This window comes from Euprymna scolopes, chromosome 40 (assembly GCF_053919585.1).
Source record: "Euprymna scolopes isolate OS-2025 chromosome 40, ASM5391958v1, whole genome shotgun sequence".
NCBI classification, from domain to species: domain Eukaryota; kingdom Metazoa; phylum Mollusca; class Cephalopoda; order Sepiida; family Sepiolidae; genus Euprymna; species Euprymna scolopes.
This window is the reverse complement of record NC_136521.1, coordinates 25,892,291-25,910,926: the sequence shown is the minus strand read 5'-3', so window position 1 is coordinate 25,910,926 and position 18,636 is coordinate 25,892,291. Positions and strand designations below refer to the sequence as shown.

Below are 18,636 nucleotides of genomic sequence, written 5' to 3'. Positions count from 1 at the left end.
TCGTTTGGTCCCAATTGTAACAATTTGTTTATTAGTATTTCGTATTTGGAGTTTTGGTTAGTGATGTTGGATGATATACAACTTGAGGTGACTTAAGAGTACGTCTTTTCCATCATGTATCCATCTACTATTTTCCTGGCTTCGAGGAAGATGTTTTTGGTATGTTTTATTGACACTACTTCCTTTTCTTTCTTCCAGATTCCGCATAAGCAGGATGGGTTTCTCTACAATTTGCCCATTTGCAATCAAGATTGCAGTCATTGACAGTGTGGTCTGGATCTCTCTGGCCACATCTGCTGCACACTGCTCGTTCCCTATATGCATCCTCATGGTGCCCAAACTTCTGGCATTTAAAGCACCGAAGTGGGTTTGGTATAAAGGGTTCAACTTTGTCAATGTTGAACCCAATTTTGATTTCTTTTGGGATAGTGGGTCTATCGACCTGCATAATGTAAGTGTTCGTATGTATAGTCTGATTTTTTTTTATTGTAATTCTTTTAACGTTTATTACTCCTTGGTTTTTAAGTTCTTTTGTTATCTCTTCAGTAGTGCACATTGATAGGTCTTTCGATTTTACTACACCTTTGGATGTATTCAGATTCTTGTGTGGATAAGTTTTGATATTTATGTTGTGGAAAGTTTTCATTCCTAGGAGAAAAGTGGCATGTTTTTCTCTTTCCACTTCCACCAGTAGGGTTTTATTTTTTAAAGCTTTTACATTTTTTGGGGTAATATATGCCGATATAATTTTATGTATAATAAACAGTGATAGATCAGTTGTTTTGGTTTCTTCGGTGGATTCCAATACAATAAATTTTGAGGATGTTTGATGTAGTTCATTATCTGAACTATCAGAGTCGATGTGTTGGCGCTTGGAGTTTTTATACTTGGCCATATTATAGTAAAAAAATAATTATATATATATATATATATATATATATATATTTTAAATTCATTGTTTATGCTCCCCACCCACCTCGGAGTCCAATATTGGGGCAGGTTAAGGGGGAAACCCATTCGCCTTGTCATACCAGGGCTACATAAACAGTATACATATTCCAAATGGGAACCATGAGCACCCATAATCCTTTAGTTATACAATCGAAGTCATTTGTGGTAACTTCCGGCACTATACAGCCATGTCATGACTTTAATCATTTGGCACATTTGACCCTAGCCACCACCTTCTAACACACGGAAAAGAGGGGAAAATATGTATATAGTTTATAGTGGTACAGGGTAGAACTGGATTTGTTACGATTTACAGGAAATTGATAGAAAAGTAGATGTGTTAGGGCTTGACATAACTAGCCGATTGATCGGATCGGGCCCCTCCGACCGCTCGTCTAGCCTTGTACGAGGCCAAAGTGGAGTGTTGCAACTGATATCTTTAATTTCCCTAGATATCAGTTGTTCAGCCACCAAGATCCTTTTCCGAGTCATTACGGGTCGCCATCCACAGCCAACAGGTGGCCCCTTTGAGAGGCTTTTACTCTCTGCAGAGGGACAGTCGGTGTATTCTAATGCCCTACTGATGGGATTGGGAAGTAGGGAAGGAAAAAAAAAGGGAGGGGGAGGGGAAAGGGGCTGTTATTTTTGTTTTTGTAGAACATCATTAAGTTTTACAAAAGAGAATAGAAAACAAAAACAGAAGTTTAATGTAGGTGCATTTCGTCTCAGGAAGTCACTAGACAGCCTGATCTGGTAGCACCAGAAATTACTTCTTCCAATATAATCGCATCTGAGATGTTTTTGCTGATGAAAGCACATTATTCCTGGCAGGAGGATAAATTGAATGCTGAAGCAAGGCAATGGCTAAATTTTTAGAAAATGACGTCCAGTCTGAAGTAGAATGGGTGTAGAAATGGTCAAATTTTATATTACCAAAATAGAACTTTTTTTTCTTTTAACAACTATAAGAAATCTTTCCAACCACCGAGTGTCATGGCCAAAAAGTACCCTTCCTGATAGTGAAACATTCAAACTCGTTGATCCAGCATCCTCAGGCAACATGAAATGGAACAAATATATAGAAGATGCTGCCAAGTCTGCTGCAAAAAAAAAAAAAAAAAAAAAAAAAAGGCTAGAAATCACTTGTACCCTATCTCTATTGAACCATTATTTACCCATACATGCAGTATTATTACCACATCTAGAACAGTGCATCAACCATTAGCCTCTTAGACAGGCTCTAATGAACACTCTGCAGCCCCCCCACCACCACATCTCCATCACAGTAGCTCCCTGCCCTTAAATGGAAATATACCTTTTTGAAGGTGAACAAGTGAAAATATATATAATTATTAGATCAAGCCAGACAAAATATTGAGCAAAATCACATCTCTAAAAAAAAAAAAAAAAAAAAAAAAATCAACAGTTCATATGATTCATAGGTGAAATCAAGATAGATTTTTCTTTTAAGTAAATAGATAAAAAAAAGTTGAACCAAATAAAATGTTATTTCAAACATGACAGATGAACTGAAGAAATGCATGGAGACATCTAAAATGTCTAACCTTGAATTTTGCTGGGATGAACAAATAATATTGTTTTAATTTATCAACAGTCGTGTATTTGGTAGCAACTTCGATGCGGATTGGATTTTTTAAGGCTGCCCGCTGCAATTTAGCAACCTGAAAAAAAAAAAAAAAAAAAAAAAAATGACATTTGTTATTTGGCAAATCTTATTCACAATTCAACCATAAAAAAAAAACAAAAAACAAAATGACATTTGGTATGTGTTGTTATTTAGCAAATCTTATTTTTTTAAAAACTAATCCTAAATGTTTTTTATGTTACCTTGTTTTTAAATTTGTTTTTCGTGTTTTATTTATGTATTGTCTGTATTCTCCTGTCTTATCCGCCCCCCCCCCATGCTACAAAGTAAACGATAAAAACAAACAAAATGCCGGAAACTAACGATAAAAAAAAAATTAAAAAAATGCCGGAAATTATTCTCTATTAGAGTAGATAAACTTAGGACTTTATTTAAGTAGTATACTTAATATATACTATTACTGCAAGCTTGCCTGTATTGAAAATGCTTGTTTCGTTGCTGGCCGATCAAACCATCTAATATAGTTAGCCTTATGTTCAAGTACATTCGAAATATAATACAGTGCAAAGAAACAGTTACTCATGAAAACGAACCTCCTAAAGTAAAACCTTGAATAATTATCTAAACTCGAATGTAAATTAATATTAAGCCGACTTTACAAATTGATAATAGTTAATTATTGGATTTTAATTGTAAGCATAGACCAATTCATACCATCTAAAAAATTCCAACAAAAACCTAACAGCCAGCCATGGTTCTCCCCAGAATGTGCTGCTGTTATCGCGCACAAAAATCACTTTTTCCATAGCTACCAACGTAATAGATGCACTGAGACTAAAGCTGCTTTCAGGACTGCCAGCAACCACTGTAAAAGAGTAATAAAAAATGCGAGTTATATGCCCAGTCTGTTAAATCCAAGGTAGCTGATCAGCGGCTTGGTTCCCACCAGTTTTGGCAAATAACAAATAGGATCCTGAACAGAAGTGTGCGTTCTATCCCAACCATTATCAATGGACCAGAGGTCATCTCGTCAGCGTCAGACAAGGCCAAACTATTTGCAAAGAACTTTGCAGCTAATTCTACCCTATGCGATGAAGGCCATCAACTCCCCATATTTCCTCCTATAACACAGAACAAGCTAGGTAACATACAAATATCCGTGCATGAGGTTGCCAAGCTAATCAAGAACCTAGATTTCAGTAAAGCAACTGGCCCTGATGGCATCCCAATTATAGTGTTAAAAAAGCTTCAACCAGAACTTGCTCCCATACTTACGAAACTATTTAAGCGCTGCCTTAAGAAGTGCTTTCCGACTCCCTGGAAGACCTCATCAGTTTGCCCTGTATTTAAGAATTCAGGTGATAAGTCATCTCCCTCTCAGTACAGATCAATAAGTCTCCTGTGTGTTATGAGTAAGTTGCTGGAATCCATATTAAATAGAGAAATAGTCAACCACCTCAGCAGGAATAACCTTACTGACACACAATATGGTTTCCGCTCTGCAAGATCTACCGCAGATGTGCTGACGGTTATATCCCACAGGATTAGTGAATCTCTTGACAAAGGCTTCCTTTCTAGGGCAATTGCTCTTGACATATCAAAGGCCTTCGACAAGGTATGGCATAAGGGTCTACTTCACAAGATTTCCAGCTACGGTATAACTGGAAATGTTTTCTCAATCATTAAATCATTTCTCTCCGATAGGCTCATAAGAGTAGTGGTAGATGGACAAAAATCGGAGGCCTGCAATATAAATGCTGGAGTCCATCAGGGGTCAATCCTAGGCCCAACTCTCTTCCTGATCTACATCAATGACCTCCCTAAACACATACTTAAATCATTCGTTGACATCTATGCTGATGACACGACCATCTAAGGCAACACATCAAAGGCTGTAAATGACAAAGTTCTCTCTGATTCTCTCTCCTCTGATCTCGAGCGTGTGGTTCAGTGGGGGAAGATGTGGCTGGTTACCTTTAATGCATCCAAAACCAAACTCCTATCCTTACATCATCAACGCTCTGATCCCCATCTGGCATCAGTTGTGATGGATGGCTCTCATCTGGGTGAGGCCCCGTGTTTTGACAAGCTTCTGGGTTTGACCTTTACTCCTGATCTGAAATGGAACACGTACATCAAGTCTGTTGCCAAGGTCGCTGGAAAGATGGTGGGATCCTTCTACCGCTCCAGAAGATATCTCACTACTGATGCAATTCTCTATCTATATAAAAGCCAAGTACGTCCAAGGATGGAATACTGTTGCCATATCTGGGCAGGAGCTGCTAAAAACAGCCTATTCTGCCTTGACAGAGTACAAAATAGACTTTGTGGCTTGGTGGGGGATGCCCTTTTCTCTACCCTGCAACCTCTCTCCCACAGAAGAGACGTTGCGAGCCTATCCTTGTTTTATTGTTATTTCCATGGCAGGTGCTCGTCTGAACTCCAATCTCTGGTCCCCCCTCGCCAATCTTTCACGAAAAACACCCGTCTAGCTGAATCCACTGTGAAAAATTTCCCCCACTCTATATCTGTGCCTAAATCAAAACGCGGATTCCATGAACAAAGCTTCTTTCTTAGAACTGAACGCCTGTGGAACTCTGTTCCGTCTGCCTGCTTCCCACCGGACTACAACTTGGATGTCTTCAAGTCCAATGTTAACAAATTCCTAATGAACCGCCCCCTTAATTAAACACTTCATCAAATCTCCACACTAACGTAATGTACTTGCAATGACCCTTATCCCTGAGTGGCTTCCGGGCCTTGATAAGTCGTGATCACTGTGTAAAAAAAAAAAAATAAATAAATAAAAAAAATAAAATAAAAAATTCAACCATAAAAAAACAAAATGACAGTATTTGTTATGTGTTGTTATTTGGCAAATCTTATTTACAATTCAACCATAAAAAAACAAAATAAAACTTAAAAAGTAAGAATTTCCACTATTGCAGGCACAAGAGTTTAAGCAAAATTGTGTGAATAACATCACGGGTTGACGAGGACAAGTTGTATAGCAGCTGTGTCTGGAGTGCCATGACGCATGACAGTAAATACGGAGTCTTGACCAGTTCTCTTTCACCTGTCTGCAGTGCAATGACAGATCTATGATCACAAACCAAATACATTAGGTTAAAGGATTTGCTGACAACATCACACTTGCACAGGTTATCCTAAGGATGAATTGATCATATTGGTATGGTCACGTGGAATGTTCATATTGCTGGATAGTCCATTTCTAAATCTCAAAAAGGTTGGTCAGCCAAGAAAAACTTGGAAGCAAGTGATTAGCTAAGAGCATATAGAATGAAATTTGGTGACTGCTAACCAAATGAACCATTTTCATATATATATATATATATATAAGAAAGAGAGAGAGAGAGAAAGATTTTATTCATTTATTCAATAAGGGTAATCAATCAGGTGTAGGGTTGTGGTACTATTTCGTAAGTGCCACTGCGTTGTTGTCCCTCCATAGCCAGGGGGTGATTTGGTAGCTTGCAGATGAATGCAGGGAAAAAAGGCACCACAATGCAATTTGCCATATCTCTTTTTCTTTTTGTTGGTAAAACCATGAGGTGAGCATATTTTACTCTCTCTACAGTTAAGTGTTAGGGTTAGCTTTTTAAAAGTTAATTGCTATTGTTTTTACCCAAAATTTTATTTAAAGTGGTCACATGGAGACACGTTCTTATTTTGTTGGTCGCAGTGGAAAACTTTTATAAAACAAACAAAGAAACAATCAGGCAATTTTAGTGAATTAAATGCAATACTTAAATAATATGTTCTTGTTAAAATGTGCCTCTCAAAAAATCAAACAAAATTAGGTTTGTTTATTTTAGCACCCGCAGTCTGTAGGTTTCAGTCACCATTATAAACCTACATAATAAAATGTCAATCATTTTTTTTTTTTAAACAATGGGAAGATTTTAACTGAATCTTTAATCTAATTGTCAATATAATTAAAAAAAAAAAAATTATTCAAGTAAATTCCTTATCGAAAAGCTTATTTATTATATCAAACATTCCTGAGATGTTGATTGAAGAGTATTTTTGAAAAACTAAATTGATTCTCAGAAAAAAAGTCTAAAGGGATTTCCCCTTCATTGAACAAGGACAGAATAGGTTAAGCATAGCACAAGAACAGATGCTGTACTACGATTTTGACCAAAAAGCCAATATTAAATGGCTATTCTCTAAATTATTTTCTTTATAGTATACAAATATATATAGAGGGAGATTAACGATTGATTTTATGGTTAAATACATTGGTATTATGAGAATTCAACGCAGTCCACAGAAACTGGGCAGAAAAAATGAATTGCTTCGCTGAGTTCCTGATGGAACAAAGGAACATTGGATCATTGATCGCAAACAGCTGACTGACGTACCACCCACGGAAATTTAGGGAGTTCTGAAATTTATTATTACTCATAAATTTCAGAGTGGATAGGAAGAACTGTGGCACTATTTCGTAAGAGAAATCTTTATACCATGGTATTTCGAAACCTAATACTTCTCATCAGAAGAGGAGAGAAGACGCAAGGTAAAATGATAGGGATGCGACATCTAGCAAGTTACATTAGGAGCAAAATAAAATATTGAAGGGGGAATTTGGGGAAACTAAATTGATCTGTGATATAGGAGGAGTATAGCTTTTGCTATATCACAGAGATCAATTTAGTTCCCCCAAACAGCCTCAATATTTTATTTTGCTCCTAATGTAACTAAAGACTGGATTATACCAGACTGTCATTATATACTGAATTGTCAGAGAACAGAACTAAAAATAATTGGGGGCAGGGGGTATTTTAATCCATTCGGGTACTGCATGTTTTTATCAGTTAAATATTTTGTGTTTGCTACTCCCATCCCAATGAACAATTGAATTCATTTCTTAGGACACTTACGCTTGAATATGTTTCTTATTTTTGTGTATATAAATATACATATATAATGTGTATACATTATAAAGAAAAAGAGAAAGGTATGGTTATGTTTTACCGATTTCTTTTTGTTTGACCCTCTTTTGGCCCGTTAGGTATTATGTGAAGATTTTGTTTGGGGGTATTGAACCCTATTATGCAATAAAAACATTTTCTATATATAAATCATTAATTGTGGTGTTCTGTCATTTTTTCCAACTGTGTGCTGATCTGAACCTAAGATAACATGTCATATAAACTGTAATATCTCACGATCGACATATTTTCTTTTTATTAATCAATAACTTACGAGAACATGGAGAGATACTGCTAATTTCATAGTCATGAGATTCTGCATAGGATACTTCTCCCGAATCAAATTCTCCCGGCTTGTATTGTTACGCAGGACACTCGTACAGGACATACCCTAATATATGAGACTCTCTTTCAGGTTGTGTTTGGGGCCCCAAGTCTTACTGCCATACAAGACGGCAAAGCAAGCATAAGCTGAAAAGATCTTTCTCTGGATCTGAAAGAAATGTGCTGCCTAGATATAAAAATTAGCAGCCCCTGGAACTTTCCCAAGCAACACAACAAGCAGCGATAGCAACCACCATCAACATTTAACTAGCAATACACATGAAAAAATTGAAATGGCTTAACATATTTCAATAATGGCATACATAGAAAGAGCTGGATAAGCTAAGAAAGAATCTTTTTAAATTTTTTAAATCCAATTATGTTTGGATATTTTTGCCTCTTTAAGACCATATGCGTTTTGTCACACTTTTTGCACTACTTTTTCAGTAAAAATGCTTTTCTTTGTTAAAACACAAAATTAGGCAATGAAATTTGCTATGCAAGTGTATTTCTGTGCAAGGAACCAAGTGTATTTCTGTGCAAGGAACCGAAAATCTCCAGAAATAAATGGTTTCCAAATAATCTGCAGTAAATGCACATAAATATGCTGCAATTCCTTAAAAACGTCATGTATCCATTAAAAGAAAAGTTAAAGAACTCAAAACTGAATTGTAATGCATTTTATGTGCCAAAAACTGAAATCGAAATCCAAGACTGGTTAAAAATGAATATATTGCAATATTTCTTTGGTATTATTGTAGATTAATACCTTCTGTTACCCCTCCCCATCTGACCACCTCTCCAAAATATGTGATTCTACCTTTATAGACAATTATGTGAGAACACTTTAATGAAAGATAAACAAAACTTATTTTGGAATTTAATGTAAAATGATTTCCCATCTTAAAACCATTTCAGCGTTTTAGGGCAGTTAACCAATTTTTTTTTTTTTTTTTTTTTTTTTTCTATGGCAGTGGTTTTTTTTTCTAAAAGGCGATATGTGTGGTTTTAAGAGGGTCTTTATGCAATTATGAGGGTGGGGAGGTTGCCACTCTGATTTTGGGTTAATGATAGGGCTAAGGGAAATTATGTGTGAACATCCTGAAGACTTAATAGAAACAAAATAAAAGTAATTTTAGAATTTACAATGGGGGTTGGTTTCATAAAAGTTTAATGTAAAATAATTTAGCATTTTGAGACCATTCTAGCATTTTAGGACAGTTGACAAAATTTTTTTTTTTTTTTTGAGGAGATTAACCATGAACCATGTGCACTTTCTTTACGGAAAAGTCTTCTTTTTGATGCTTATATGTAGCTTACCGAGGAATTTTGTTTGGTGAGGAGCTCTGTCACTGACTTAGTGTTATTGTTAGGGCTAAGGTTTTAGGAGGAGGCTTGCTACTCGTATCTAGGGTTAGACATAAGATTAAGAGTTGTTTTTTTTCTGTTGAAGTGTATGACATCTATTGGGAAACTTTACAAGAATTACAACAAACAGTCAAAAATAAATGTTATTTAAAACAAGTGACATCATGAACAAAAAACGTGACCTTAAAAAAAAAAAAAAAAAAAAAAAAAAAAAAGTTTATTGCCAAAAAGCCATTTTTTCGGGCACCTGTCATTAAAATCAGGAAGAAATCAGTATTTTAAACTATAACTGAAGTAGGAAATAAATAACAAAAAAATTAAACTAGATATTAATTACTTCCGGAAAGAACTTAAAGAAAAGTGAAAGAGAAGAGAACACTGTAATTGGTTAATTGGAAATGGTTGGATTTAATTAATGAAAATGGGGAAGTTTTTCATGAAACGTATATATATTTTTTTTATTAAAAAGAGAAAATGAAAATGACATTCATAATTGTTTAAACAGAGCAAGCGCCATTTGAAAACCAAAACATTTATTGTATAAAAATGTATGAAAATATAATTGTAAAGATATTGAAAAGTTTAAGAAATACAATTTTAATAAAAACCTTGTAATTTTTTTGTTATTTATTTCCTACTTTGCTCATAGTTAAAAATATTGATTTCTCCCTCTGATTTTAACAACAGGTACCTAAAAAAATGGCGTTTCCATTTTCGGCGATAAACTGTAGAAGTACCAACCAAACTTTTTCCCAAAGTTGAAAAATTATTCACAAATTTTTAATGAATTTGATTTTTATTTTTAATTACATTTAATGTCTTTTTCTACTGTTTGTGTTCCTTAACACATCTCCGCTAAATATTTAAATATCGATTTTGCATTTTTTTTTTATAATTGAGTAGATTAGTTTCCATTCAATAATAATCTGCTGAAAACACAAGACGAAAATTTAAAAAAATAAAAAGGGTTGTACTGCACGTATACGTGACCCCCACCCTCCCCAAAAAATCATATTTCACATCTTCTGTTTAAAGTGAAACACAATATTTTTTTAAATTTGACTATCCAAATTTTTTAAATATTTATATGGTTGATAACAAAATAGTTCTAACTAAACATGTAAAAAAATTTTTTATAACCAGAATTTCAACTTAAAAAATAAAAAGTCTATCTGGAATAAAAAAAAAAAAAAAAGAAAAAAAAAAGTGATTACGCCATGCTATTGCAGCTGCTGCTATTACTAATACTACATCAATCTAAACTAAAAACGATTTTTTTTCCTGATATCAGGTTTTTAAATGTAGCAATTTAAAAACCTGATATCAGGAAAAAAAATCGTTTTTAGTTTAGATTGATGTAGTATCACAAGACAAAACAATATTCTATTATTCTTTCAACGGATAAACATAATAAAAAGATTGTTTTATTTAAAAGTGGGTGTCCGAAGAAATTTTTCTTCAAAATTTTCCCAACTCGTCATGTTGAAATCTTTTTTTTTAACAAAAAAAACGAGTGGTCAAATATATTTCGGACACCTGAAAATATTAAAATTGACATTCCTTCTGGCTAGTTTCCAAATTTCATAAAAAAATTCTTAACAGAAATGCGGTACAAGCGTTTACAAATCGGGGGGGGGGGGGTCATTACAAAATCTTACCAAAAACGCTGTTTTATGATGTTAACATTTTTATCATATTTACTGAAAACTTTTTAAAAATATAATGTACGTTATTATTTATTAATTTATTTGAAAGTATATTCATTTCCGAACAAAACGGTAGTATTTTGAAAACGTGCTTTGGTTTATAAAATATAATGTTAATTTAGCAGAAACCCCTTGAAATCTGTGATTATCCAAAGCGTTTTATCGTTCATGTGTATTGCTAATTTAACATGTTGCTCAGGTAGCAAAAGATGATTTCAACATCAATTGGAGCGCCATTTACATCCACATGTATTACCAGTTGACCATTGGGCAAGCAACACTCAGACATTTACTACAAAACAGATTTATATTTAAGATATGTAATATACATTATACATTTAAAAAGAATATGTAGTGTTCAGCAAATAAGCCTTTTAAGCTAGTAAAGGGAAAGAAATTGTTTATTTTATTAACTGATCTTCCCAATCGGGTTAAGGTTAGTATCAAATGCTGAACATAGGCAGAGTATACTACATACTCTTTCTGGACTGCACCAGGATCCCCGTCAATGTTGACACCCACATCACTTTACATGTCTTTTTGAGGTGTATTGATAAATCAAATTTCAACTCTGTAGCTGCTTAGTTGAGAAGGTGTACATAAAAACTCATATTTTATAAAAACAATTTGGGGAACAAATCTTGTAGATTTAATAAGAACTATGAGATTAAAAACTAATATTTGAGAAAAGTTAGACCATTTGTTTTTCTTTTCATAAAATATAAATAAATTACCTTTTTGGTCATAGTAGCAGAATAGAGGTACGTATTTCGTTCCCGAGGTATAACTTTCAAGATTTTGTCAATCTAAAAGAAAAAAAAAAAAAAAGTTTTGTAAAATATCAAAAGCAAAACTTAATTTTTGTGGATTAAAAGAATAAACTTCATGAATAATAATATAATAATCAGTAGATTGATCCAATAGCATCACACCAGGAATTCATTTTCAAATCCTTTCTTTTTCATTATAATGAATGTTCGCACTTTCTTTGGTACAAGAATTATTGGATTATGAGCACTTTACTGCATTTTCACTAATTTTTAAAAAAAATTATTCTAACTCAAGTGTCATATTTTAAATTCATAAGTTTGAATTGTCCAAATTGATTGTAAAATATTGTTTACAACTGTTTTCATTTTAATTGAAGGCAAAAAATGCAACATCCAAAGTATTGTGAACATAACCAGTTGCAAAGATTTTATTTAAGCAGATTTTCTAACCATAATTAAAGAAATAAAATAGTTTGTTCCTTCATCAATATATTAAGTTTCCATCTTTACCTAGCTTATACTGCTTTATAGCTAATATGAAAAGAAATAAACTCCTTAGTATTTATAAAAGAATAAGTAATTATGATGAATGGATTTACATAATTTCTTATATTTTTGGCCAAAAAAAAAAAAAAAAATAACTTTCAGCAAAAATAATTTGCTTTGACATAATGCTATTCAATTTTTGGAGAGAGAATTATATATAAAAAAATGTCACTCAATTAAAAAATATTTATGTAAGGTTTTTCAATGTTATGATGTTAATTTCAATAAATTTATAAAACATGTATCCAGTTTAAAATATCCTTTAGACTTATGTAATTTGAATTTGAGTATGGACATTGTAAAAGCTATTGCCTCAGTAATGCATATTCTGCCTATTCTTGTTTATTAACCAATCATTGTTCATCCTTCTGATTAAACTGCATAGGTGCATGAAGGTCCTATAAATTGTAGAAAGGTTGACCAGACAAAAAAAAAAAAAAAAAAAAAAAAAAAAAAAAAAAACTTAGAAGCAAGTGATTGGATACAAATTCACAAAGTGAAATTTGGAAACTGCTGACCTGCTGAACTAGAGAGAGAGTTAACATAATATCTAATACCACAAAATGTCTGACCTCTGAACAATGGAAAAGTTACATTAATGAATAGAAGAATCACATTTCTATTTGTATATGAATAGACTCCAAAAACATAACTTTATATTAGTACATATAAAAAAGGAAGCATTGATTAAAAAAAAAAAAAAAATGTTTTTAATATCAATTTTACCTCAGTTTCAAAATCCATGTTTAAAATTCTGTCAGCTTCATCCATTACCTAAAAAATTAAAATCTTTATTTAAGAAAGAAAAAACCCATTAAACATTCAAGTCAAACCTTTAAATTTTATCATTAAATGCTTAAAGAGTAAAAAAAAATGTTAAACAATTTCATTGCTATTTTATTTAAAGTAGATTTGACTAAAAGCTAAATAAGGGATAGTTTACCCTCCAAGTCATCCAAAAGTTAGCAAACAAAACCATGAGGGAATGTTTGGAACAACGAATAAAACCAGTTAAATCTATCATTTGATTTTTATTTCTTCCAGAGTTTGATGTTCTGTTTTCTATTCATACATACATACAAATATATTCAACCGTCACAAATTTGCAAGTGAAAAAAAAAACACTATTTCAAGTATTTGTTTTCTGCTCTTTTTCACCACAAACAAGACATTGCCACTTGGAATGTAAGGAGCTACTAACAGGAGACCAGAAGGAACTGAGCAGCAAGATGTCTGTTCACATATCTAAACTTTTGCAGATTAGTACAGTTAGAGAATCAGGAGACAGGGAGGGAATTCTAAAGTCTAGCAGTCTGAGGGAAGAAATTATCAGGTTTTCTTGTATCTAGACACCTCAACCATGAATGGGTGAGATTTTGCTGCTTGTTGGATTAGTTGGAGGGGTATGTACATTGGGGAGGGGGGAACATACGCTACGAGTTCAGAGTATTTAATTTTTTTAACTTCAAGTTATTATCTTGTATATGAATAAAGCATAATTTTCTTGTATATGAATAAAGCATAATTTTCTTTTTCTTGGAATTTTTGTCAACAGGCACTAATCTATATATATAAAAACGAAAATGTATGTGTGTGTGTGTATGTATGTATGTATGTGTGTCTGCTAAAAACTTTCGACAGACACAACAAAAATTCACAAACTTGGTCTCATATGAAAGCCCCACCTTCCGGATGACAAATATCGAAAAATCGGCCCAAAATGACCATCAGAAGTGCGTCAACTGATAGATTTTCAAAAAAGTGACATTTTAATGTTAAACATTACATATTTTTAAATCGATTTACAACTGCCCCAAAAAATACGGCCGCCAACTCTTATACATAAAGTATACACGCGGCCGTTTATTTTGGGTCAACTTGTATTTAAAACCCGCTGAGTCATGTCACGTGATCTTGACGTCAGCAACCTCTAATGGCCGTTGGAATTTACAATTTAAAAATGTTATCGGTAGAAAAAAAAATTAATTAAAGCTAAACTATGAACTTCTACGCTATGGCAATGTTACCAAAGTTATCACCACATTCAAAATAGGTAGATACGATAGTTAAACGAAAATGAAGTAAAAAAAAAAAAACGCTTACAAAAAATATTAACGATCGAAGTTTTTTTTAAAAAATTAAAATAGTCAGACGCCATTTTCCAGTCTTTAGAGTAAGCAGAGAGAGAGAGAGAGTGAGAGTGAGAGAGAGTGAGAAGGAGAAGAGAGAATGGAGTGAGAGAGAGAGAGAGAGAGAGAATGAGTGAGAGAGAGAGAGAGAGAGAGAGAGAATGAGTGAGAGAGAGAGAGAGAGAGAGAGAATGAGTGAGAGAGAGAGAGAGAGAGAGAGAGAATGAGTGAGAGAGAGAGAGAGAGAGAGAGAATGAGTGAGAGAGAGAGAGAGAGAATGAGTGAGAGAGAGAGAGAGAGAGAGAGAATGAGTGAGAGAGAGAGAGAGAGAGAGAGAATGAGTGAGAGAGAGAGAGAGAGAGAACGAGTGAGAGAGAGAGAATGAGTGAGAGTGAGAATGAGTGAGAGTGAGAGTGAGGGAATGAGTGAGAGTGAGAGAATGAGTGAGATGGAAGAGAATGAGTGAGAGTGAGAGAATGAGTGAGAGTGAGAGAATGAGTGAGAGTGAGAGAATGAGTGAGAGTGAGAGAATGAGTGAGAGTGAGAGAATGAGTGAGAGAGAGAGAATGAGTGAGAGAGAGAGAATGAGTGAGAGAGAGAGAGTGAGAGAGAGAGAGAGAGAACGAGAGAGAGAGAGAGAAGAGTGAGAGAGAGAGAGAGAGAGAGAACGAGTGAGAGAGAGAGAGAGAGAGAAAGAGTGAGAGAGAGAGAGAGAGAGAGAACAGGAGTGAGAGAATGAGTGAGAGTGAGAGAATGAGTGAGAGAACGAGTGAGAGAGAGAGAGAGAACGAGTGAAGTGAGAGAACGAGTGAGAGTGAGAGAATGAGTGAGAGTGAGAGAATGAGTGAGAGAATGAGTGAGAGTGAGAGAATGAGTGAGAGTGAGAGAATGAGTGAGAGAAATGAGTGAGAGTGAGAGAATGAGTGAGAGTGAGAGAATGAGTGAGAGTGAGAGGAATGAGTGAGAGAATGAGAGAATGAGTGAGAGAATGAGAGAGTGAGAGAGTGAGAGAAAGGTGAGAGAGTGAGAGAGTGAGAGAATGGGAGAGGGTGAGAGGTGAGAGAATGAGAGAGTGAGAGTGGAGAATGAGAGAGTGAGAGTGAGAGAATGAGAGAGTGAGAGTGAGAGAATGAGAGAGTAGAGAATGAGTGAGAGTGAGAGAATGAGAGAGTGAGAGTGAGAGAATGAGAGAGTGAGAGTGGAGAGAATGGAGAGAGTGAGAGAATGAGAGAGTGAGAGAATGGAGAGAGTGAGAGAATGAGAGAGTGAGAGAATGAGAGAATGAGAGAAGAGAGAGTGAGAGAGTGAGAGAGTGAGAGAGTGAGAGAGGTGAGAGAATGGAGAGAGTGAGAGTGAGAAAATGAGAGATTGAGAGTGAGAGAATGAGAGAATGAGAGAGTGAGAGTGAGAGAATGAGAGAGTGAGAGAATGAGAGAGTGAGAGAATGAGAGAGTGAGAGTGAGAGAATGATAGTGAGAGAATGATAGTGAGAGAATGATAGTGAGAGAATGAGAGTGAGAGAATGAGGAGTGAGAGAATGAGAGTGAGAGAATGAGAGAGTGAGAGAATGAGAGTGTGAGAGAATGAGAGTGTGAGAGAATGAGAGAATGAGAGAAATGAGAGAGTGAGAGAATGAGAGAATGAGAGAGTGAGAGAATGAGAGAATGAGAGAGTGAGAGAATGAGAGAATGAGAGAGTGAGAGAATGAGAGAGGTGAGAGAATGAGAGTGAGAGAGATGTCTAGACAGATTCGACAAGGGGGAGGGTCAACAACGCATGCGTCAGATGACGTCATGACATCGTGACCTGATTTACTTTAAATAGTTGATAAACCGAACAGACTTTATATATGCTGCTTTAGCGCAGGTAGTTAAGGGCTTGGTTCATTATCTAAACGTTTTGGGTTCGAATCGTGGGTGCGAAATGTTGTTTTTTTTTTTTTTTTGTGATTTTTTATATTTAAATATTGAACCCTGTATTATTTAAGCCATTTTTCACGTAACGTTCGTTCGTTTGCCTTACGTTATTTTTTTTGTGTTTACCCCCCCCCCCCACTTAATTAAAACGTTTTCTTTTCTTACTTCGCTTATAACAATGCTTACATCGTCGTCGTAACGCTCGACGACTTTCAAACATCTTTCACTTCTGGCTGTCCGATTTTATTTTCAAACTTCCATTCAGGGGTTCGGCTTTGATCCTACCCCCCCCCCCCAGCTTCTTTTTTTATTTAACACCACACACCCCTACCAACAGCAACGCCGGGTACCCCTCGCTAGTTTATAATAAAAATGAAAATGGAGCTTTTGAAAGACTAGTAGTCAATTTAAACAAAAATGGCATATGTAACTTACAAGACATTTTAAAGACCTCAAACTGAAACCTTTTGTATTTTCCAAATGATCAACCAAGCGACCAGGAGTTGCTGCAAACAAAAAATAAAAATTAATCACAAAAAATTTAAGATGAAGAAATTTTTTATATTGATTTCATAATTGCGTACAATGAAAAACACAAAAACAATAAGAATCAAAATTTTTTAGTATCCTTAGTGAGACTGTTTTAGAAATATTAAAAAAATGGGTTTGTATTACTGTACACAGATTTGAAAAAGTTGTCAAAAAACATATATAACAAATAAATGTTATCAAAGGCAAGATAAGTTACTTTTCTACCAAACTGGATATATTTTTTGTGTTTTTATTTAATGTAATATGTTTATTCAGCTCGAAAAACATGCAGTGTTTACCGATGTATTGGAAAATTCAAAATGCCGCCTGACTCTTTAACACGGTAAGTTCAGGAAAAGGTGTTATGAATAATAAACGAGACAAAATACTTTTATAAATTCGCTCAATATATGTTACCGTGACATAAGTTGACATATCATATATCCGGTGGTTTTTTTTATAGTATTTTGTCTAGTTTATTATTTATAACACCTTTTCCCAAACTTATCACATTAAAGAGAGAATCGGGCGGCATTTTGAATTTTCCAATACATCGGTAAACACTGCATGTTTATCGAGCTAAATAAACATGTTACATTAAATAAAAACACAAAAAATATATCCAGTTTGGTAGAAAAGTAACTTATCTTGCCTTTGATAACATTTGTTATATATTTGTTTTTTGACAACTTTTTCGAATCTATGTGTACAGTAATACAAACCCCCCCAATTTTTTTTTCATATTTCAGGAGTCAGAGTTGGTGAACTGACTTTTGAAATGCACCCTAACAAGTCACAAACAATTGCAATAAAACATAAGAGAAACAAGACAAAAATGGAAGAAGTGTGTAAATGAAATAACATACAAGTTGTATATAGCTGTAAACCATTCCTAGTCGCTAAGTCTCTTATACAAGCAAGAAATAATCTTCAGAAATATCCAAATCGTTTGACATGATAAAAAAAGAAATTTTCTTACATGAAATTTTGTATTTATACTTCAGATTTCTTTAAGCAAAAGTTGGGGCTCATTTAAATTTCTTGGTGGAATAACATAGATAATTGGAATTTTGTTTCATCAATCTCTTCACATCTTTACATTTAAACTAATGCGACCTATATCCCAATAATGTCTAGGAAACTTGAAGAAATCAAGAATTGCAGAAGTAAAATGATTACAAAAAAACAAAAACAAAAAAGACAACTTGAGATTATCATCACATGGATTGGTAAGTGTTTAAATGAGACGATCCTCTCAGACATTATCTCCTCCTGTTTATTTGAGTAAGGGGGGTGATAGGCAGGAGGGTAACTTCCAGTGATGACGTCGCTCTTTAAAATTATGGCATTAAGTGGGGGACAACTTGATATAAGCATCACATGGATTGACGAGTGTTTAAATGAGACAATCCCCCAGACATTATCTCCTCCTCTTTATTTGAACAGATGTGGGTGATAGGCGTGGGTGGTAATTCAAATGACATCATTCCTCTTCAAATTATAGTCTGAAATAGGGAGACAACCATAGATTATTATCACATGGATTGGTGAGTGCTAAAATGAGAATGCTCCTAGACATTATCTCCTCCCATTTATTTGAGTAGAGGTGGGGATAACTTCCAATGATGATGCCATTTCTCTTCAAATTATAGTCTGATGTAGAGGGACAACTATAGATTATTATCACATGTATTGATGAGTGTTAAAATGAGACAATGCTCCCAGACATTATCTCCTGTTTATTCAAGTAGGAAAGGTGATAGGCAGGAAGGGGTAACTTCCAGTAATGATGTCATTTCTCTCCAAATTATAGTGTAAAGGGAGGTACAACTTG

The 18,636-nt window shown here is 34.3% G+C and overlaps 1 protein-coding gene across 3 annotated transcripts in view; it reads right to left on the bottom strand.

Annotated features, from left to right (window-relative positions):
• Positions 1 to 18,636, bottom strand: part of LOC145265442 (putative ATP-dependent RNA helicase DDX47) — a 66,139-nt gene that overhangs the window by 17,484 nt on the left and 30,019 nt on the right. For all 3 annotated transcript variants that reach the window (XM_080121289.1, XM_080121290.1, XM_080121288.1), the window contains 4 exons: positions 16,707 to 16,777; positions 12,953 to 13,000; positions 11,645 to 11,716; positions 2,517 to 2,633 (listed from right to left, as the gene is read on the bottom strand). In XM_080121289.1, the coding sequence (XP_079977415.1) occupies positions 2,517 to 2,633; positions 11,645 to 11,716; positions 12,953 to 13,000; positions 16,707 to 16,777 (308 nt within the window). The remainder of the gene's footprint in view (positions 1 to 2,516; positions 2,634 to 11,644; positions 11,717 to 12,952; positions 13,001 to 16,706; positions 16,778 to 18,636) is intronic.